This window comes from Cryptotermes secundus, unplaced genomic scaffold (assembly GCF_002891405.2).
Source record: "Cryptotermes secundus unplaced genomic scaffold, Csec_1.0 scaffold652, whole genome shotgun sequence".
Taxonomy (NCBI): domain Eukaryota; kingdom Metazoa; phylum Arthropoda; class Insecta; order Blattodea; family Kalotermitidae; genus Cryptotermes; species Cryptotermes secundus.
In genome coordinates, this window is record NW_019737992.1 from 117,982 (window position 1) to 142,231 (window position 24,250).

The 24,250-nt window shown below is 43.5% G+C and overlaps 1 protein-coding gene across 1 annotated transcript in view; it reads right to left on the reverse strand.

Moving 5' to 3' along the window:
* LOC111870658 (protein CBFA2T1) overlaps window positions 1-24,250 on the reverse strand; it is a 657,082-nt gene that overhangs the window by 117,578 nt on the left and 515,254 nt on the right. The window contains exon 3 of the mRNA XM_023863129.2: window positions 12,732-12,989. Within this exon, the coding sequence (XP_023718897.1) occupies window positions 12,732-12,989 (258 nt within the window). The remainder of the gene's footprint in view (window positions 1-12,731; window positions 12,990-24,250) is intronic.

Here is a 24,250-nt window from a genome sequence, read left to right on the forward strand (position 1 = left end):
TTGGTCCACTCGGCACGGCGGCCACTGATTGGCCTATTGTAGCCTGCCCCGGGTGATTGTGATGATGGAAAATTTGGTGGAATGAAGATTGGCATGGGAAACCGAAGTACTCGGAGAAAACCCGCCCCAGCGCTTCTTTGTCTACCACAAATCCCACTTGACCAGACCCGGAATCAAACTCGGGCCGCCGCGGTGGGAAGCCAGCAACTAACCGCTTAAGCTATGGAGCGGCCCAAAAGTAAAGGTAAGTAAAAGTATCCCTGTAACAGGCCGTGGAAGCCCATAGGGTTGTGAGATGTTGAGGTTCCCACATCTTCTATACAATCGGCTCATAGATGGCGTCAAAGTTGCCAGCCTTACGCGTCGGCCGCCCATTACCCCCAAGTATATTCCAAGAATATTCCTGGTACTCATTTCTGTCAGAGACTTAGTCAACTCCAGGGCCATAGTGCGGCTGGAAGGATTAGGTCAATTGAAAGAACCCAATGACCTCATCGGGATTTGAACCCGTAATCTTCTGGCTTATAGCATAGTGCCTCGACCAAATACGCTAACGCGTGCCCCCTAGTGAGTTAGAGTAACAAACTTTACCACATCGAGAAATCTTACTGTCAAAAGTACAATGTTCCCACATCGTAACATTCATAAATTTATTTGGACATTTCCTGATGGGAAGATACACAATCAAATCGACCATCTTTTGATAGAAAGGAGACGGTATTCAAGTTCTCTTGATGTCTGATCATTCAGGGCAGCAGATTGTGATACTGACCACTCCCTGGTGGTGGCAAAGGCTAGGGAAAGACTGCCAGTGACTAAACAAAATACACACACAGTTAATATTGAGAGGTTCAATTTGGAGAGAATTAAACGAGGTACATAGTAAAGAGCAGTATTGTGTTGAAATCTCAAATAGGTTGGCGGCTTTGGAAAACTGAGGTGGATGCTAATAAAGCTTGGGAAAATATTAGAGGGAATATCAAAATTTCTGCCAAGGAGAATCTAGATTATGATGAACTGAAGAAGCATAAGCCATGGTTTGATGAAGGATGCTGAAAATTACTAGACCAAAGCAAACAAGTCAAATTGCAGTGGTTACAGAATCCAAGCGAAATAAATAGGGATAATCTTAACATTGTAAGACGCGAAAGAAGCAGGCATTTCAGGAATAAAAAGAGGGAATATCTGAAAGACAAAATTGATGAGCTTGCAATGAACAGTACGAACAAGAACATTAGACACCTGTATAGTGGAATAAATGAAGAGGGGTTACCAACCTAGCAGTAACTTAGTGAAGGCTGAAAATGGTGATCTGCTTGCAGATTCCCACATTTTGAATAGGTGGAGGAACTACTTCTCTCAGTTATTGAATGTACATAGGGTCAGTGATGTTACGCAGACAGAAATCCATACAGCTGAGCCGTTAGTACCTGACCCCAGCCCTTTTGACGTTGAAAGTGCTACTGCAAAATTGAAAAGGTACAAATCGCCAGGTAGTGACCAACTTTGTTATGACACGGGTTCCTTTCGTGTGTTTCGGAACTCGTACTCTTCTTTGATGTGTTCACTTAAGTAGCTTTTTAGTTGAATGATGTTTATGGTAGAAGTCATCCACTACTGGTGGCTTCCTGCCCCTGTTGTGCGTTCTCTGTTCCAGTAGTCTCCGTGCCTACGTCAGTAGTTCTGACAGGTGCGAAGAATTTGCGAGTTATCACTGCTTCTAGAGATAGCTTCACAGCTACAAACGTCGGTACTGGTTTAGTCGACCTCGTGGTTGTCTGCGAGGTATCATTAGAGATATGACTTTTGCGTCTCTTTACTTCTCGGAAGTCATCCTCTGCCGTCCGTTCCACTGAGGTTTTGTTCACTGCATCGCTGTGTCCTGCCTGTGCACTCACCTCCAGGGCGACGTCACTTCATACAGCCTTACTGAGCACATGCCATGACGAGCGCTGAAAAGCGGCTTCCCATCCAGACTTTTGCAAATTTGCTCTGTACCCCTCCACACTATTCACAGGAGGGGCCCACTCAGAGATTTGTCCCATTTCAGTCGGGGTGGATCCGTCCGGTTCTCAACGTCAGTGAATAATTTATGCTCTTGTTTTACTACAGAAGCTGCTCCTGGGTATTTAGTCATTCAGATTTCAGCGACGCGACATCCGCCATCTTGGTGAACACAAGCTAACAGCTTGTTTTGATGATTCGCACAGCACTGCGCACAGGCGCGGCCGGGCGGCAAACTTCAACGATACCACCGTCGCCAATCGTGAGTTGGCCGCGAACACACCACATAAAGTGAAGTATGTAAAAACGTTTCGTTCAGATCACTAAATACTTGTACAATCAGCCGACTGTGTGACTGTGAACGCAGTAGCTCAATCATCCTCCGCTTCCCCCCGTAACTCTGTCCTTTAACTCGGCTTCTCAGACTCCGCTAACTCTTTGAGTTAACTCTCCAGCTCTCACTAACAATCCAACCGCCCTCTAACTGCTATCCTCCATGCTGCAGCTCAAGGTCCTCGGGTCGGATCCAATAGATCTATTGTGGCGCCACGTGTTCGTTGCCGCGAAAGTGGGTTTATCGGTCGTTCCCTAGCAACGGCCGTCTCCTTGGCTCCACTATTCCGGTTCATCAGCAGGTATGTCACAATATATAAGTCCAAATATATCAGTTTACACATAAATAATAGTACATAAATTAATGTATTATAATTTATTAAAGAAAATATATATTTATATAGAAGACGTATGCACAATTTGAATAGCAAGGGAAAACATTGCTCATGAAACAAAAGTCACAACTAGAAGTGTTAATATTATAATATAATCTTGCAAGTAAATAATTATGTTCTTTTTCCTTGGTTATTTAACGACGTACTCACAGCCTCGGATGGTATCGTGGCTGATGACTGATGAATGTGAATTGATTTGGAAGGAAGCGGCCGTGGCCCAAGAGAGACACTATCCGTTATTTTGCTAAAGAGACTGACGAAAACAACTGAACTCTCAGGCCTGGTATCTGGTGTTCCGGGCGAAATTCGAACCAAGAACCTTCCAAATACAAATTCAAAAAGTAGCCCCTGGGGTCGACTCAGCCTCTAACAGAAATGAGTACCAGGAATTAATTAAATAATTTTCCTGGGGAGAAAAACGCGGTCGGCGCGTAAGGCTGAGAACCTTACCGCCATCTTTGAGCCGATTCTAGAAAATGTGGGACCCTCAACGTCTCAAAATCCTATGGGCCTTCACGGCCTGGTACAGGGATAGCTTTACCTTTACTTTATTTTACTTTAGTCTGTTCTCCACCTTGTTCGGTGTGGCCCTAAGCTAGCAATGCCGGCATGAATCCGCAGGTCTCACAGTGAATTATCAGGAAACAAGTTTTTAAATTGTATACCTGATAGAACTGTAAATTAATCTCGATTTTCCAGAAAATGTAAACATAAAACGTATTTCGAAATAAGAGAGCGAATGCGGGGAGAATGTTTGAAACGCTGGTTAACGCTGTCATGAAAGAAAACGCTTGATAAATAATGTTCGGACCAGCTGGCATCTTCCCTTGGGAACAGGCACATGCCGCAGCTCCTCGCTCGCGTGTCCCTCATTGTGCGCTATCGGCAGGAATATCTTTCCTCTACAGATCAAAGGATATGGAAGACCGATGTCTCTTGTGTTTTGCTTATATCTGCGGGCCTCGCCTCATATCCGATGCTCCTCGTCCTTCAAACCGCCATTCTTTCATGTAAGCCCACGCATTACATAGATCGAGCCATTCAATGAAACTCGTGTTAATATTGTTGCAGTGCTCTGAGCAACTTAAATACAAATGGTTACATCTTCTAGAACGTAACGCCGTGTAGTCTGCTGAGCTCTGTTTCTACCTGCTTCACCTTGGTTTCTTATTGGGCCTACCATTCAAACCTGAAGATAAAGGATTCATGTTTCTCCGAAACGTCGGCTGACTTTCAACGAACTTCATGGTGCTATGTCCCAGGATACAGAACGCGTCGTAACCGTCGCTGTGAAAATCTTATACACTACATTTTAAATATAATTAACTACGCATAATTTCGAGCAACAGGCATCCTTCAGAAGCTAGCTTTCACTCTGCTATGAAACTCCCCGTCTTTTATGGAACTAAAATGTTCATTAGAGTGTTCACAAGAGCCCATGACTGGTCCTGTGCAGTATTTCATAATATAACAAACCCAAGGATCCTCCAGTGTCGGCACCATAAGTATGAACTCAGAGCATCATGAATAGGCAACAGTTATGCTAACCACTACACCATGATGCTCACTCTATCTATCTATCTATCTATCTATCTATGTAACAACAACCCTCTATTGGGCCTTGGCCGCTTTTCAATTTCAACATCGTTTACACAGTCGGTAGGACTTCCTGGACGAGGGATCAGCCCGTCGCAGGGCCGCTACCTGCACACAGAACAGCACAAACACAGAATAAACGCACACAGACATTCATGCCTCAAGTGTGATTCGAACCTACGATCCCAGTGCTTAAGTGGACGAAGACAGTTCATATCTTAGACCACGTTGCCACTGTAATCGGCAGTATATTGTAACTACCCTGCATCATCTTGAAGTTGCTACCCTAAACAACATGAAGCTTTCTCCTGCATTCGCAACCTGAGGACCCGACTTGCAGAGAAAGAGAGTGGTCCATTTAATACGGAATCAAAATATATTAATATAATATGTACAAGATAGAATACATTTGATTAGTTTTGGTTTCCCTTGAACTTCTTCTGAGTAATATGTTGAGTCCCGTGAATAGGCTACCAAAATTTCGCAAGGAAGATCCATTGGTGAGGGTGCCATCATAATCCTCTGAACAGTCAATCTGGTCTAACTTCAGACTGGTCTCAACAGTCAAATTGGGGTAACTTCAGACTGGTCTCAACAGTCAAATTGGGGTAACTTCAGACTGGTCTCTACCCTTGGACATTACATGCTTGGTTAGGCCTGCAGGAGCTTCAACCACCTCATAAGAGTGCGTCGCTCTCAGGTCACAGAGAGGCACCAGTCCCCTCGCAATGTCAAGACAAAGGAGCAGCCACCTTGGAAAGGCCTTACTGAAACTAGGTTTTGAATACCAACCCCGGGGACGAGTGGATGCTATAAGACTCAGGAAAAGTGGAAAGACCAAGAACACATTGAGCTTTAGACCTAACTCCTGTTTAAGGTCAAGGAAGAGCAGAGAGGAAACGTGGCTGGGATTTTCAGAACACGTACGTTCCAAATGCGCTGGCGACATTGTGGCCCTCAATGAATGTGTTCGCCTGATGCAGGTACAATTTATTAACTCTGATAATCGATAGTACAAATATTATGCTGTAAATATAAGTTCTGCTGCTGATGCAATGAATCAGGAATATAGGCCTAGGTGTCTTCTGGTACATAAAGTCATGTACTTTCGGATGGGTAACTAAGTACCGCACTGAACGGCGTTACATCACAAAAAATTATTAAGCCTCCCTTCACCGTGAGGCCCTCCTATATCATACGTACATTAAATATAAAAGGTAAATTAAAAAAAAATGTTTGCATGTCGTTAGTTAAGCACCATGTATGAGGCAGTTTGCGATGTAGCTTCAAGCTACTAGGCAGAAATGGGTCAACTTCACGCCCTGACCTCTTCACCTCCGACATATAAGCCGCGAGTACCCAATGGATAGAAGGCCGAGTGGGCCTTAGGGCCCATCGGGACGCTGCAGAAAACAGCCAAAATGTACTCCCCCCCGGAAACTAAATCCCTCTTCTCCGATCGTTCAACCTGTAGCTGGTGGCTAAACTGACTGAATTCCGCTGGTATAGAATGCAATGCAGAAAAGTAAAGGTATCCCTGTAACAGGCCGTGAAGGCCCATAGGGTTGTGAGACGTTGAGGGTCCCACATTATCTAGACAATCGGCTCAGAGATGGCGGTAAGTTTGTCAGCCCTACGTGCCGGCCGCCCTCTACCCCAAGAATATTCCAAGAATATTCCTAGTAATCATCTCTGTTAAAGGCTGAGTTGACTCCAGGGCCATAGTGCGGCTGGAAGGATTAGTTCAATTGAAAAAAAAAACATTGACCTCATCGGGACTTGATAATTGCATAATGCCCCTTGTGTTTCGTCAGGTGTAAGTATAACCGAAGAACGTTTTGGAACAGTTGTATACAACTGAATACGACTTAACAAGACATATACAGGGTTATTCATAAGTCCTTGTAACATTTTAAATATTCACAACAAATCAACTAAACATCGGATCTTGGTAATTCTTCACCCGGGGCAGGTACAATAGGCCAGTCACTGGCCACCGTGCCGAGTGGATCCAACTGGACTCCATCCCCCACTATGCAAATAAGAGAGAAATTTAATTCTTAGGCTCATAGAGGATGAATCTCTCCAAGCTTTTTTTAAAAGTCCGCGCGTATAGTTGCCATGCGGATCTTCGCAACTGTATCGCCGTTGCTTTGGCTCTGGTGAACCATGATATGCTGACACTGGTGGGGGACGAAATGGATTATCGCATAGATGTCTGCCGTATCAGCAAAGGTGGACATATTGAGCATCTGTCAACTATGTAAAAAAACTTGGTGAGTTTATCTCTATTTCAGTGTAATAAAATTTGGTAACGGTTGTGTGTTTTTTTTCCTTGGCACTACAGCTCCAGTAGGCCTAGGCCTACCTCCATGAACTTCTCCGTTCACTTCGGTTTCTCTATATCATACACATTCGGTAGGACTCCTTGGGCGGGTGATCAGCTCGTCGCAAGGCCTCTACCTGTATACAAACACAGAAAAACTCACACATACATACTAAACATCCAAGCCCTTAGTGGGATTCGAACCCACGACCCAGGTTTCTAAGCGAGTGAAGATAGTACATGCCTTAGACCGCTCGGCTACCGTGACCGGCGTTGTGTAGTTTATTTATTGTAAATTTTCAAAATGTTTCAAAGACTTATGAATAACCCTTTATTTCTGTGGGGCCCAGTTCTGTGGGACAATTAAACTCATCAATGATGTTTAATGCGGAATCTAAACAACAAATCCGCCAGAAAAATTAATATTGTTCAAGAGGCGCTAGTCACAAGTTTACCTCAATGTATCAAAATTACGCAATGCATTACACAAAATGGTTCCTTTTCTTCTGATCTTCTCTCAAGCTACTTGGAACAAACTCCCTTGAAGTACAGTCCACATAAAATGAAAAGGAATGACATACTCGTAGGCTGAAAGAGAGGGACAGTGTACATAATTCACAAGCAAAGAGCATAGGAATGTTTGTACAGTACAATGAAAATTCTGCAGAATTTTCGTTTGAAGTAGTAATGCTGATTTTGGTTACAAATGTTCTGAGGTTTAATAGTTAATGGCCGGCATGTTTGCCTCGAACTTAGAAACTCCATGGATGGCGCCACATAGCGTCGCTAACATTAGGCATCTCTGGTTTCTAACTGAGACTTATGTACAAACCTGCGTTAATACTGGGCAGTAAGGCGTCGGTGTTGAAAGAAGCCAACTTATGAGACCAGATTTAAGGTCCTCGCACCATTGTATGTGAAGATTACCGTATTCTGGGACGTCACACCTCCTCTTCAGGGTAAATGTTTATACTATTGCTCTTGTTCCTATTGGCTCGATCAGGGCCCCAGTCCGGATCTCCCTCACTCAATTCCATGATACTTTTTCCATACTCGGATTATTATTCAACCATGAAAATGGAAGCGATATATTCCCCCAAACGTTTGTAACGATCTATCAAATATATACCAGAAGACAGTAATATTCATTGAGAAATATCATTACTAGATGCGAGTTGAAGAAAGAGGCTGAGAAATCAAAATGTAAATAAGTCGTGATGAAGGAAATATTGTGACATGGGGAGACTGAAGGCCGTACAGCGATTCTTACATATTGCTATACATCAAGATTAAAACTCAGAACACATAATCGATAAAAAAATGTAAAACGAAATGTCATTTCCTTATTCCAAAAATCCATGGTTTTATGGAAAATGAAGTTCAATCAATCTCAAAATATGAGTCCCGAGCTTAATCAAAATTTAAATCGTATCAAACAAGTTCACATAATAGAACGTTATTTCACTAATCCACTTTAATAATAACCTCTCATCTAGATTTTCCATCAGACCAAATTTTCAATTTATTTTTCTGAGAGCGATAGACCAGGTTCCTTATCGATACAAAATATTATTATGATATTGTGGCATGTCGACCCGTTGTTAGGCAATGACCGCGAATTAAACAACTATATAACAGCTGTTGCTAGTTAAAGGCTTCGCCAACAGACACGAAAGCAACAATTGTAATGCAACAGAGGAGAAGTGTTTTCTTCGCGGTCCATGTCGAGATGTAAGCAGGACAAGTGAGGAGTCTGTGAATTAGTGAAGAGTCAATTGCTGAGTCAGTGACTGAGATATATGACTGCTGCGGTTCAGTTTTTGTGACCTGTTGCTGCGAGAAACTGGTACCTGAGGCCGGGAATAGTTCGGGAACCCAGAGGAACGGGGACGTCTGCCGTTGAAAGCCGCTACTCAGCAACGGCAATGAAGACGTGACTGTGGACACTAGTTTGTCTCTTTGTGTGTACCAGTGTACTGTAAAGTGCAGTCACGCGCTGTACTAAAGAGTTAAATAAATACAATTACCAATCTAAACCTTGTCTATAATCACTCTAAATTCGTGCAGTGTGACGTGAATGGCGCAATAGGAAGTAGGGGTCACGTGAACTTTGCGGTCTCGCGAGTGACGTCACATCCTCACTCCTTCCATCATTACGCAACGCTCGGTAAACATCCCCTCCCCCGCGGTGACGTAACAGCACTTCTCACTGTGACGTAACACGGGACACCGCTGTTGACACAAGCAACAGGGAACGGTATAAAAAGCCGGTTGAGCAGTGTGTGATCAGGAGTGACACAGTGCGGATCGTGAAGTCGCCGAGTGCAGCAGATGTCTAGCAGTCGCCGAGAGCAGGGGATGTAACTGTGATACTGCCGATTGCAGTACTTGTGAAATTGTGAATTGTGTGAGTGTGAGAGCGAATGTGTAATAAATTCGCTATATTCAATACGGAGTGAAGTCATTTGTCGCGTGTATACACCCAACACGTGACAATTGGTGTCAGAAGTGTCTACGAACTTAAAAACGCCTCACTCTACGAAGAATTCTTGAATTCACAAGTACATCGAGTGTTATCCTACAAAAAAGAAATGGAGAAACAAGATATGCAGCGAATAATTGAAATGCTGGCGAAGGCAGAGGCTGATAGAAAAACCGACAAGGAAGTATTGAAGGCCGATAAAAAGACTGGCAAAGAAGAAATGCTGGCGTGAATGGACGCCAACATGAAATCCTACCAAGAAAAGACGGAGGCCAATAGGAGAACCAACCAAGCTGAGTTGCTGGCCATAATGGAGGCTGACCGAGAGGAGTGGAGAGTCGCCCAAGAAAAACTGCGAAAGGAAATCAAAGCCTGGCGAGAAGAAATCCCCTCGATGTGGTTTGAGACAACGAATACCAGAAAAGAGAAATGGCCTGTCAAGAGATGGAGGCATGTCTAGAAGAGAAAAAGCCGACCTCATTGGAAACGAAACCTGAGGTGGCTCAACAACGAGAAGTCGCCATTGAAAACACCGTACTGAAACCGATCAAAGGACGAAAGAAGCGGGATAGGGGCAAGAAGCAAACTGCAGGGCGACGTGGAGAGTCAAAGGAACAGACCTGAGGCGATTGTGGATCCCGGATGATGTTGGCTGCCGCCTGCAAGAAGGTGTCCCGCCGTGCAACAGTGGCATGGCGCAAGAGGAACATCTTCAGGAAATCTTGGACCCAAAGAATCTGTGGACAGCGGAAAGAAGGAACCGCAGCCATGAGGAAGATTACACGCTGTGCAGGACACAAGCGTACGGGACAAAAGAAGAATAAGCTCGCACCGAAAATCACCAAGAAACGGACGTTTGAGAAGAGACTGTGGAAAGGCCCGGAATGCAACACTGGCATAAGGGACCGAGGCCTGAGACAGCAACTACAAGGCAGAAATGGAGTGGGGGACCTAGACGGCGGACAGCCACGATATCTGAAAAAAACCAGACCTGAAGAAGGTACAAGTGGAAAGCACGGAAAATTTCGACAAGAATTTCACGAAAACTACAAGACTGGATATCGCCAAACGAATGGTCAGATCTACTGTTAGGTTAGGAAAAATAAGGAAATGTAACTTGTGGAGCGGTCGACACTCTCCAAAACGGAAAAAGATACTTCAAGCAAAGGATGAGCCTGTAAAGTAGAAGTACTGATTTCCCCAGCGAGAGTGAATGTGCGATGGATGAATGTGAGGGACGACTGTGATACAACTGGATCTCCTGGCACGTTAGCAGGAAACCGCTCGAGACAAGCTGGTCTTAGAGAGGGAGCGGATGTAGCGGTTGGAGAACGGGCAACGGGAAGAAAAAGGAAAGGTGATGTACCGTTAGGCTGTTCGAGACGAACAACCTTTAGAAGGGAGCAGTGTGACGTGGATGGCGCAACAGGAAGTAGGGGTCACGTGAACTCTTCGATCTCGCGAGTGACGTCACACCCTCACTCCTTCCATCGCTCGGTAAACATCCCCTCCCCCGCGGTGAAGTAACAGCACTTCCCACTGTGACGTAACAAAGGGGCACCGCTGGTAACATGAGGCAACAGGGAACGGTATAAAAAGCCGGCTGAGCGGTATGTGAGCAGAGTGTGTGATCAGGAGTGACACAGTGTGGATCGTGAAGCCAGACAGAGAAGGTGAAGTCCAGCAGCCGCGAGTTGTGTTGTATCGAGTGCATGGCAGGGACTCCAGCAGTGGATGTAATTGTGATCCTGCAGATGACAGTGTTTTGGAAATTGTAAATTGTTCAAGTGTAAGAGCGAATGTGGAATAAATTCGCTAGATCCAGAACGGCGTGAAGGTATTTGTCGCGTGACATGCCCAACACATTACAATATCTTCGATTGTTACCCCGAAATTCGAATTTGTTTTGGCACAGTTCGTTTGACACTCGTTTTATTCCGTCCTTTCTTTCGTCAACTGAATCCTCCTCTTCATCGTTGTTTATAACTTAGGGTAAATTCACGGATTCCATGTTGTGCTATCCACCGGTGATCTTCGATTATCTTATAACTAACGCCTTGGAGCAGAATCCTTCTTGGGAATCTTAGAGACGGTCAGCTGTCCAAAAGCTTCTTGGACTTTTGCGGAACAAGAAGGTTCATTTCAGTTTTCGCAAGAGCCCGCCACTGGACTCTCTGCCGGGCCAACTGAACCCAACCATCCGCCTTAAACCATAATTCCCTAGGAACAATTTTAACACTCAGCTCCCTTCTAACCCTAAGCCTTCCAAACCCTTTGCCCTTCAAGTCAAAGTCAAATGTACTTTACGACTGGCGGTTTACCGCCAATCGGTTGCTCTTGGCGCCATGCCCTTGAGGTTCACGAACAGAGACTTTTTTGTTTAATGAACCCTTGCGGTCATAGTCTTTATGTAACATCCTCTCTGATGAGAGCATGGGTTTGTCTCTTATGAATACGATTAGCCTTTTGTCAAGTGTAACTACTCTCACTAATCTACACAATCTAGAAGATATACGACTACCAATAAATGCTAGTTTTTACTATTCGTTGCCTGGTACCGGCATCTAACATTGCCTTAATTTTGTTCCGACCGAACTTTTATATGCATTCCCAAACTACCACATACGTGCTGTGTGTAACGATGAACTCACCACATTCTAGAGTAAATTACTTCTTTCTCGCTTCATGTTAAATATTTTGAGTTCTTGTGACGTTCATAACTCTTCCAAGGACAGTATAGCTCACACGAAGTAACGTGCAAAACCACGCTTTCATATTGTCAGGTGATAGTAATGTAGTGTCAGTATATACATTTGTGAGCTCACTTCTAGAAATAAGTGATGAGAATGCAGCAGAAGTTGGAGTGAGGAAGACTACTTCAATGGTACATGAGTCGGTGAAATAAATAAAGAAATTGTTCAAAACATAAAGCAATGTATAATTCAGGAGGATAATTTTTTTCCACACTGCTTATTGTGAGAACATTTTTGCCTACTGTTTAATATCGTAGACATCTCTTAAAATTTGTGAAAAATCTATTATCTAGAGAGATAAACAGGCTATGCAGCCGATATAAATGTGCTCAATTGAACATCAACTTTCGGAATACACGTCCTGGGAAAAGAATTTCTCATATGTTGCGAGATATTTCTGAAGAGTTTCCAGCCTGTAAGCTCCCAGCTTGATAGAGCCCTAGCCCATATCATGACTAAACCTTTCACGGACTTATGAATTATATAAAATATACTGAATAGAAACTTTAAAAAGAGACCATATATAAAGGTTGACTATAAATCTACTCCCTACTCTGTTGAAGCAAGAGAAAGTTTCCTGTGGGAAAGCACTGAGTGTAAGAGAAACGTGTGAAAGTGATATCACTTCAAATTCAAGGAAAGAAGCGCACAGAAATTATAGAATATTCTTATGTCTATACTGTTTTGATTTAAACAAAAAAGACAGAGCTTTAGGGACACACTGTATTTCCAGAGGGCTGATACTTTTCTCACGGACTCGGAAAGTTTGCTGTCTCGTCACACTACAAAAAAATAAACCGACCAGTGTTTCCGGAAAGAGATCTAAAACGAGCCTGACTCACCTCCACTGGCTCCACTTCCGTTCAGGACAGGTGACACATTTCCGGTGCTGACGGCTTGGCCGTTGGCGCCGTTCTGCAGCGCCGCGGTGAGGCCACTAGGCGTGGCATATCGCAAGGACGTGGTACTGCTGGAGATAGCAGCAGTTATGGGACTCGTCGAGTTTGAGTTTCCGCCCGCAGACATAGGGGTGGCTGTAGAGAGCATGAGGCGCGCACCTTCGGGGCTGTCGGGCGTCTTCACCCGCTCCTTCGTGGCCCCTGCAAACAGAGATTTAACTTCACTTACAGTTTAACCTTCTGCACTTGAAATACGAGAAGTGGAGGCAGTAAGGGTACACACTACCCATCCTTCCGAATTTTCTCGGGCTATCAGCCGTGGCAGTTGATTTCGAACTACCGACGTTTCACCATATCACCATCTCTGTTTCCATCGTTAGGATCTCAAGTGACACAAGGTTAAGACCGCCGCGGCCCGTGACCGGAACTGAGAACAAGTGTTAACGAGTGGAGTCAGAAGTTTCCTTTTCTTGGTCTTGTCTCCGGATTGGTTAGTCTCGGTATTGCTTTATCACATTTGTCACCGGCTACCACGACCGACTAAGACTGAGGTCGGCCGCGCCATAGCTCAAGTGGTTAGTCGCTGGCTTCCCACCGCGGCAGTCCGGGTTCGATCTCGGGTCTAGTCAATCGGGATTTGTGGTAGACAAAGTGGCGCTGGGGCGGGTATTCTACTGGTACTTCGGTTTCCCCTGCCAATCTCCGTTCCACCAAATTCTCCATCATCATAATTACTTGGAGCAGGCTACAATAAGCCAATCAGTGGCCGCCGTGCCGAGTGGACCCAGTTGGACTCCACCCCCAACTATGCGAATTAAAAAAAAAGACTGTGATCCCTGTTGAGGTTTCCGGGGTGGAGCCTGATTTCAGTGATTTCGTTGTCTACTGCTCAGAAACTTAATTTAGTTGCCAATAATCCAGTAACTTCATTTTTTCCCCTATGGCTCTACAGCCCTTTGGACCTTGGCCAATTTATCTGTTTCTAGATCCTATTTACAGTCGGTAGGACATCATCGACGGGGGATCATCCCGTCGCAAGACTGCTACCTACATACAGAACAACATAAACACAGAATAAACACAAACAGACATCCATGCCTTGAGTGGGGTTCGAACCCATGATCCCAGCGTTCGAGCGGGCGAAGACAGTTCATGCCTTAGACCGCTCGGCTACCGTGACCGGCTCACAGTAACTCCATCCAGTGTTACTGTGTAACCCTCATACCACAGTTCCTCATTTGCTAATCAGGAAGAACCTCAATGAAGGTTCTCTCTCTACAGGTGCATGCGGCTTCATAACTATTAACAACATGCGCTGTTTAGTCAGCTCAGTCAAAGGCCCTGTCAAATCTGCCTATGATTCTCCTATTCAGGAGCAGAGATAGCCCAGTCGGTATAACGAGGGGCTACGGACTAGACCGAGGTTCGCAGGCCGTCCAGCAATGGCGCCTTTCGTGTTGCCAAGGGATCGTGCTCAACAGATAAGCAGATTACAGCTTTCAGGCGTCATGTCACAATACCTTCAATTACGCTGTAAAATACGGCTTTGTTAATATCCCTGCATATATAGTATTTGTCTATCACAACAATCCATGTAATGGGCTTCTGTAATTTTCTTTAGGGATTCTGTTTTGAATATCCTTGTCGCAAGTTCTAGCATTTCTTATTACTTATCCTGAATATCTGAAGGTGTCACATCTTACACACAGTTTTCCATTCTCTAACTTATTCCCTAGAACATACGTACTCCATCTCAAAAGCAGAGATCCCACTTTTTATATCTCTCCATTAATATCTTCAATTATACCTCACAACCTCTTTCCTTAAAATATGTATGTTATGAAATATACGTGGCAAAACTCATGAAATATAAGTGCCGCGAATTGAATTGTTCAGGGAGATCGAAATGTCGCGCACATCAAACGAAAAGTTGTTATAAATTGTATTGCAGTAAATATAATTATATCTCCTACCGCTAGATGCTACTGTAGGAGTACTAACAACTAGTAGAAACGCCGTCTAACGTGTATCGGTCATACGAGTCTGCAGTATAGCTTTGTTTGTTGCGTGACAGACATGTCGCTCTCCCAAGAACGAGTTTTCATATGTTGGCAACCATGGAATTGAAGAGTTTGATCGGGTTTTCTTTACTGACGAAGCGTGCTTTCACCTTAGTGGCTACGTCAACAGTCAAAACAATAGGATTTGATCATCTGAAAATCCACATGTGTTACATGAAAAGCCCTTGCTCTGTCAGAAAATTGGAGTGTGGTATGCTGTATCACGTCATCGAATATTGGGCCCAATTTTCTTTGAAACAACAGTGAACAGTCCAGTGTACCAAGACATCATTACACAGTTTATTGCGCTTCTTGTAGTTGATGAACATGAGTGTTGGTTGCAGCAAAACACGCATCTAATGAAACCATGCAGTTCTTGCGCGAGTTTTTCGGTGACCATCTCATTTCGAAAGGATTGTCGCCACGCATTCGAAGCAATTATCTATAAAAACAATCCGCATAAACTGGATGACCTCAAGAGGAACATTACGACGGCGATTAACAGCATCAGTTTACAGGTGCTCAACAAAGTGGCCTCAGACATGGTAAAGAGAGCTCGCGCATGCATTGCTGAACAGGGAAGCCATTTCGAGCAAATATTGTAAAGACATGATTTGATTTTACATTTCGAAGATATAAGGTTATAAACATTAATAGTAAGTGTTGTATGTCTTATATGTGCATTAAACCAGCAAAATATAATTGCCTAATGTGATGTATGCGACTTCCCGATCTCTTTGTATTAAAATCTCCCGAAAGAGAGACTGGAATCATTTAGACTGCCAAATAAACTGGCTTATACAATGACTAGAACTTCCCCCAAATCAAGATTATTTGACAAACTGTAGTGCAGTTCCACCTTACAATAATTAACTCAATTCCGGTCGTGTAGTTTGGAGGCCTGTCACCTATGGACTCGAGCACATTACGAATGTAATAGGTACGGGTAATTTCCTTTCTGGAAATACATCTAAAAATATTCAATGATCGCATTTGCTTCCAAATGGAACATTGACGTGGAGAATCCGTAACGTACTGGAAACTTTAATCGCTGAAGCACTGAGATTATTCAGGGAATGTAGAAGGAAATTATTTCCAAAACTTGGACCAGACTGACAACGTATTCCTGGTTAATGTTTCACCCTTTCTGAACACAGCCGGGGAGCCATGCAGGAATCGCTGATTTAACACGAGTATTGTGGTATATAGACCCGTTACTAGGCAAGACCTCGAAACAAACAACGGGACAACAGCCGTTACTATGAAACGGCCCAGTAAACACACCACTTTAACAATACAGATACTGTTGGGAACCGTGTTTTCTAGTCGGTCGGTGCAAAAGGGTTATAAGGAAGACAACTGGGGCAGGGTCGAATATTTCAACTGTAGCCCTGCGAGTCGCAGGAGGTGACAGAAGGGGAAGTTTCGAATCTGAGACAGTAAAATATGGTCGCGAGTACAACGGGACTCAAACCCGAGAATGACTGCGCTGGTGAGAGCCAGCAGCAATTGTAAACGACAGACACGTCCTCTCGTCAGGAAGAGCTCCTCACATCAATAAACCGGTAACTGACAGTAATACAAATCTGGTCGTCAACCACAGATCAGTGCTTTATTCTAAGATAGACTTGCCGACTGACTGTCGGTTGTAACATAAGGCTCGACTCGACCCAGTTACTTGAATGTCAGCAAGTGAAGAGAAGACTAGGGGGTTGGTGTAAAATGGCCGCCAGCTTGGGAGTTTGTAGGCTTAGATCTGAGTTCTGCAAGGGAGGCTGTGAAGAGATGGCGCTGCAATCAAATTGACAGTTCAGTTGTGGAATGCTAACCAGCGGGCAACAGCGTGACCATAGAAGCTGAAAAATCTCCATTGTTAAGATTTGTTGCCAGGAAACGACTAGTGAAAGCAGACAGAAAACAGCGTGTAGTGATTGGTAAGCGATAGTGCAGTAAGAGCTTGTGGTGTGTATATTTGGTCAATAAATCCATTCGCCAATCTATACCCCCTCTACAGTAACCCCTAAATAGTGAGAGTATTGTCACAAATTCTAATCTAAAGACGATTATACAGCACATCGAATGTCGAATCTTTATTTCAAGCACTAATAGGACTGTGTTGATTTTGCGGATCAGAACATCAGACATAACCGTTTAATGCAATAGACAGTTGATGTTCTGTGAAATTCGTCGGCGTTCACAAGGGCGGGAGAGGATTTGGGGAGAGGCTATTTAAAACACATCCAGCTGGCTGTTTGACCCCAGCGGCGGTCAGCTGTTGACGTGAATTATCGGGAATTACATTGGATCAACTCAGAGAACTGCTTGTCACTAGCGGCTGACATGCCTTCTTTCCCACCAGACCTCTCCATAATTCTCTCTCTCTCTGCTCTTACTCCCATCTCCAGTCTCTCCTATCCGATCTATCACATTTTGTAACAATTAGCCACTTTTCATCCCTATTATCAGCCTTCATTCGTCTGGTATAGACTGAAGAATTTTCGAGCAAATTTCTTAGGCTTAAGCATGCATTTTACACTTATCTTAATTCATTTTTAAACTTATCGCCCTATTTGCCATTTTGTTTCCACAATTTTCATATTTCCCCGCCACTCTCACTGTTTTCAACAGAAGAATTATTCTACCCTTGACGTAACCATTGTTTACTTCTTTCAAGACTAACATCCAGCCTTAATCACTTTCTAAACCACTTTATTACCGCCATTTTCATATTTCTCTACCACTGCCGTTATCAGCAGGCAAAACCACTTTGCCCTTGACGTAACCTCTGTTACCACACTCCTTACAAGACTGGCGTCCAACCTTAATGAATTTCTGAACTTGTCGCCTTATTTTCTATTTTATTTCCATTATTTTCATGTCTCTCTACGAATCTCATTGCTTTCAACAGACAAATCAGCTTCACCCTTGGCTAAACCTCTGTTTACCACACACATTTCAAGACTGTGATGCAATTGTATAAGCTTCTTAGAAAATGTTCCATTGTGCCATACAATTTACTCTTCCTCAGTACTCCTATGCCGAAACTCATGCGACGTTCGCTACAGCAGAAATATTTCTCACAAGTGACTCATCTCATGTAGAAGAGAAAGGGAGTTACAAATACAGTTCCCCTGTCCCTGTTATCAGGAACTCATTTAACGATGCTGACACTGACTCAGCCTACATAACGTCAAATTATTTTAGGATTATGAATAGAAGATAGGGAAATAGGTGTTCATGGCATATTATAATCTACAGAATGATTCTAAATTATTGTCGTGGTTTCCGTTTATAAGACCCCTGATCCCCCAGACAATAACTTAGAATCAACCTGTCCAGTCCCATCACTTAATTGGAGGGACTCAGAAGGAACAAAGAAAAATCTGTTAAGACAGTTGGTTTCCCGGCTGGGATTCGAAATGGGAATCTCTCGAACACAGAACAAAAGCATTACCGCTTGAGATAATTTGTTCTGTTTATTTTCTTGAATTACTTGTAGGACATTAAGGAGTGTCTGCCGATTAATTGAGTTACAAAAAGAGCCGAAGAAATCTGCGTTATATAATGGAGGGTCCTCAGTGTTTCGAAATATTCCGAAGTTCCCTACGGGGCCTCTTCATGCCGAAATCTGCGGGTTATTTAAACATCCAGTTATTCGAATTTGCCGCTAGAGAGATCATAGTCATTAAATATTATGTTTCTCTGCCAGACATTTTTATCTCGCCGACGGAATATTTATTTTTATAAGGTGCAAAATTAGGCTAGCTTCATTTTTCGGTATCTACCCAAGCAATTATATGCAATTTATGAAGTATCATAACACTGTTTCCAGATAATGTACCGATACCACATGCAAAGGGGAACTCGATAGTGTGGTTGGTTCAGGCACTATGCTATAAGCCAGAAGGTTGCGGGTTCGAGTCCCGATGAAGTGGATTATTTTTAATTCGCTTACTCCTTCCAGCCGCACTGTGGCGCTGGGGTCGACTCAGGCTCTAACAGCAATAAGTACCAGGAATCTTCTTGGGGGTGAAGGGCGGCCGGAGCGTAAGGCTGACAAACTTACCGCCATCTGTGAGCCGACTCTCTAGAAGATGTGGGAGTCTCGAAGTCTCACAACCCTATGAGCCTCCATGGCCTATTACAGGCATAGCTTTACCTTTCTTTTTACCACATGCAAGTTTAACATGCCTAACGTAAAAATTCCTTCAGATTTTCATCTCTTAAATACAACTTAGAATTATGTTAACACAGTGAGGCTGATTTACTTTAACTTACGACAGACCGACGTCATTAGATCCATATCACATTGTAAGATCTCAGGATCTCTCGGATGTGGAGATTCATATTGCAGCCTTCTGGGTTATGATATCGCTTTGAAACATTTTCCTTTACATGCTGAAATTGCTGAAAGCACGTTCCTCCAAAACCTGACATACTAAACCGTATGACGACACAAAATGTCACAAAATTAATGGTTTCATATATGATTTGAGGTTTTCACATCGGTGACTATGAAGAATGACGTATTCTGGGGTATGGCGCCGTGTAGATTTTGTGTGATCCGGTGTTCCTTCGAAACGTCGGATCGCACAAGATGTGCACGGCACCATATCCCAGAAGACGGCATCATTCTTAATGGTTTTCGATGATATTCAGAACTGTCAGACTGAGCTCACCAGTGGAGTGAAATACAAGTGGAGTGCGCAATTTTGCGCATGTCCGGATGGCTTCAGAATTGCTTTGTCTGTCGGATGGCTCAGGAATTCAAAAGAATTTTGAAGAAAGAGACCGTGGACTGGCCGAGTTCCGACTCGGCATCTGCCTGGAGGAACTGAGAAAATCCTTGAGAAACTTCAGGCGGAATATCTGGTGAACCATCCGAGATTCGATCCGAGCACCTCCCGAATATATCTGAAGCCCTACCGCTATACCAGTCTGTTCGGTGAATCCGAAAAAAGAGGGCACATTATGTTCTGATTTCGACCGAACGGTTAGGAATGCTGGTTCTTCTTTGGGATATCATGAGTTCGACATTCGACATGGAGGTCGACTATCCACAGTTTCTATGTTATACTCGTCAGTCAATCCATGCATACAGTAGTTACCGCATTGTAGCACGGACCGAGGCGTGGGAGGGGGTCCGGCTCACCTACCAGCGGTTACGCGCTCCGGTTTTTGAGAACCCCCCTTAATGGTTTTGAGGGCCGATGAGCATGATGTCGGCTCAGATACCGCGAGAATGTTCGAGAATGACGACCCAGGAATAGAGGAGTGTGGAATCAGTAAGTTCGGCCAGTCTGCTAGAAACAGGCAGCCGCCTTCGAAAGTTGCAAGGAGAAGCAAGCGGTGAGACAACGTCAGGGAGCTACAGGACGAGTGCACGAGGACCAGTGGTGGCCGGCGTACCAGGTGGACTCAATCTCACCCAACCCCGAGAAAAAATCACGTGTCCACAAACATTTAATTTGTGAATTATAGATCAACGAGTACATTTATAATAAGTGCTCAAAATGTCCTCCGTAGGATTCAAAGCACGCTAGGGTAGTTGCGAATAATCTGACAGGCATGCACAGAGCGATGGTGAAGTGCCTCTTCGTTGTCAAGAGTAGCTGCATACACAAGGGCTTTTAGGTGTCCTCACAGGTGTAAAAATTCAGAGGATTGAAATCTGGCGAGCGTGAAGGCCATGAAGAGTCCTCCTCTACCTGTCCATCTGTCACGATAGGTGGTACTGAGAACATCTCGCCCTAAAATGTACCAGGGTACCATCGCGCATGCGCCACATTCGTGTTCTGACTCCAGTGGTACACCTTCCAGTGGCTCTGGCAGATCGTGTAAGCGGAAATCCCGGTAGGGGCTGCCTGTAAGTCGATGTGGCAAAACATGCGGGCCTACCGAACAGTCACCAACAGTCCCTGTCCACACATTAATGCTGAACTACTGCTGGTGTCTCTACAGTATTCTTCTAGCGATTACTCACAAATTAAATGTTTCCGGACGCATTTTGATGCAGTTTTTTTGCTTTGCTATGTTGAATTCATGCTCAAAGCTTGTCCGCACAATTAAGTTACACTCTGTATATGTAGTTCATATGATTCACACAGTAAAGAACAAATATTTTCTTCAACAGAATTAACTTATATACTGTCATGTGCAGAAGTGACTAAAGACGCGGGTTTGGGTTGGCGAATCGATTTACTGGGTATTCACTAGCCGTAATTAAATTAATTATAACACTCTCAAGATTATTATAAATGTAACATAAACAACATCTGCTTACACTAGTCGTTGCTAGGTAACAGATCTCAATTATAGCTAGGCTTGACAATGTTTTCCCTATTCATTTGCTGCCAATGGATTTTACACTGTAATTATAAAAGTCTCAGTCACACACACACTCTCAGTAGCACAACACTATAGCACACATAAAGCCTTCAAATGATTGTTAAGTCCTGACAGGCCAATTTCTAATTCTTCTTCCACTACGAACGTCCCTTGGCTGACTTCAACTCTCCAGTCTAATTCTCTCCCCTGCGTTGCAACGCCCAATGTCTTCAAGATAACTCCTCGGCCGGGACACACACACAGTAAACAAATGTCACATGATGGCTACCCAGCCAGTCCATTGGCGCGCTGGCTGCTGGACAGGTACCCGCTCTTTTTATGATGTCAAGGCACCTGCGCGGAATTGTGTTTAACAAGCAGTTGCCTACAAACAGGTTGCATAATCCCGTTGTTCTGTTGTTGTGTGTTGGACAGAGTTTACGGAGCCGTTGCCTGGTAATGCGTTGATCAAATCCGTTATAATATCTTTGTAATGAACACGCAGTGAGTTCTGTGTGCTATGAATTGATAATTCAAATGTTATTCAGATGCAATTCGTGCTTCTAAAGATTCAAATAGGCAGCATTTCCACATATAACAGCTGAATAAGGTTAATTATAGAAGCTAATACACGTAAGGAAGTGTCATGAATTCTTTAACGCATGAAGATGGTTGCTCTGCAGTTCTTCGTAGAGTGTTCTACATTGAAACTAAATAAGTAATAATAAGCGATACTTAGCGAAGGCAAAACAAATGTCACCATAATTTAGCTCGTATAATTTTAGGCTTTTTTTTTTTTTTGCGAAGAGACAGAGAACGCCTCATGTGGGGATCATGTTTCTGTGTCTATCTATGGCTTAGTGGCAGCACTTAAACTACGGTATTTTCGTAGTATTTTATAAGGGAATCTTTCACTATGATCTATAGGAAACTTCCGAGTTTCAGCCATATCAATTCATAATAAAGCCTGTTTTCCCCTACACTATATCTAGACTTTTCTATATTTCTTAAGCGATTTTGCAGGATTTGTTAAAATTCAGCTCGGCAGATGTTCATTAAAAGTTGTTCATAGAATCAAATTTTCAGACTTACTGATCCAGAAGAAAATCTAATTTACAAGTGCCCATAAATGGACTTTTCCGTGTTCTTTATATTTTCTTTAAATTCGACATTGGAGCCTTCCAACAATTTCTTTTTTCGAAAAATCCCTTTTAAACCATATCGATCAAGGCTCATGATTGGACTCTTACATGCATTCCATAAATAGCGTCAAAAATTTTGTTTAATGTCAATATGGGAGATTTTCGCAAAGAGCTGTCAGACAATTCCTGCTTTTAGCTATATTGAGACAACAGAGCCTAGCATACAGAAAGCCACGAATGGACTTTTTCTTAGATCCATCCTTTCCACAGACATCTTCAAAACGCAATATGGAAGCCTACTAGCCAATGCTCCTATAAAATTCAGGTTTTAAGCCGCACTGATCCGTACAAAAGCCCGCTTTTCATAAAGCCACAAATGTTTTTTATATCTATCCCAAAAACATCCCACATATTCTGTTGAAATCTGATATGGAAGACTGTCAATAATTTTCTCTTCATTATCATCACTTTCAGTAAACTAAATGAATATTATGATCTTGTGAGTTCTAAGGCCGTGCAGTTGGGAGGAAGACCGTCCTGAAGCCGGCAGAAGAAAGCAGCAAGCTGAGCGAGCCACGCATTGATAATTCTGCCCGGAAGGATCTGTGAGACAGCCAACGAAAAAGTGACCAATATCTGTTAGAGCATTCCAGGGAGAGTCAATGGGAACAAAGGAAACAATACTTCGATTCAACCCTGAAGAGTGCCGTTAGCATGTGGAGTGGATATAGAAGCGAAGAGAGTTCGTATTGTAACCGCTCTTTCATATTAATTAAAACTGTATTAAGTTAAGGCCACATAATCTACAAGGGGAAATCCAGCAGATAGCCATCTCTTTACACTGAGAAGTGACATAGTTCAAACTTTGCTATGTGGACAGGAAGTAACATCTGGTACATTTCCTGGAATTCTTGCAGTTTCAGCAGAGTTGGAAGGCCTTTGAGAATTCGAGAGCTGGCAGTTAGGAGCGGCCAGAACTTAGAAAACGAGTGCCTAAGCCTCATCCCATAATCTTAATACATTAAGTCGCTGCCATCTTTGGCGTTAGGTCAGTAATTGCCAGAATCACACAGCAAAGCAACATGATTGGAAAGTCACTAGTTTAGGGAAGCTCCTAGTTTTCAAATTAGACCAATAGTACATGTTTGGAGGAGTGGATTTCTCTTGGATGCTTCTTTCCGTGGACCTCAGGATTCCAGAGAGTTCATTGTCCCTGGAGAGTCTTCATCCAGGATTCAAGAAATTCGCTTCGTCTAAATACTAATTCTAGTGTTATAAGCCGTATAAAGTTTAAAGTGAAAGTGTGAGAACAATTTGGTTTCTCTCAAATATAGTCTTCAGTTATTAAATGCCAATAAATAAATAGTTGAAATGCAAATTTTTTCTTGGGGTGGACTACGTTTCAGTAGCCTGAAGATCTTCTTTCCCTGCCCGAGCCAGGCCCGTAACACCCTATAGGAGCACTCATCTCGAACCTTATTGAACAGAACCCAGCTACTCCAAACTTTCTTTACTTGCTCGACACCTCATTGATTACAGATAAAGAGAATTTTAGACTAGCACCAACAATCACAACTCTCCTTCCTTCCCGTCTAACTCCTCGACATCCTAGAGGAGTGCAACAATAGAGAAGATGTCCGGGAACACGGTGAAGGTGAGCAGCATCACGGGGAAGGGAAGGGCTGTGTAAGTGATGTCCAGCGTCCAGGCACAAGGACAGTCACAGTGTGTGTACTGGTAAAAGCCAGATGGAAAGAACAGAAGCAAGGCAGGACGAAGCAGATGAAAGAATAAAATCTTGCAGAAGCAGCCAAGGAAGAGTAGAAACATGAGTGCCCTGAAAAAGTACAGTCCATGCACTGAAAAGGGCACTGTACCCGGGCCAAAATTTCTAGAGAACCGCCTAGTTAAATAGCTTGGTTTGCGCTTCCAC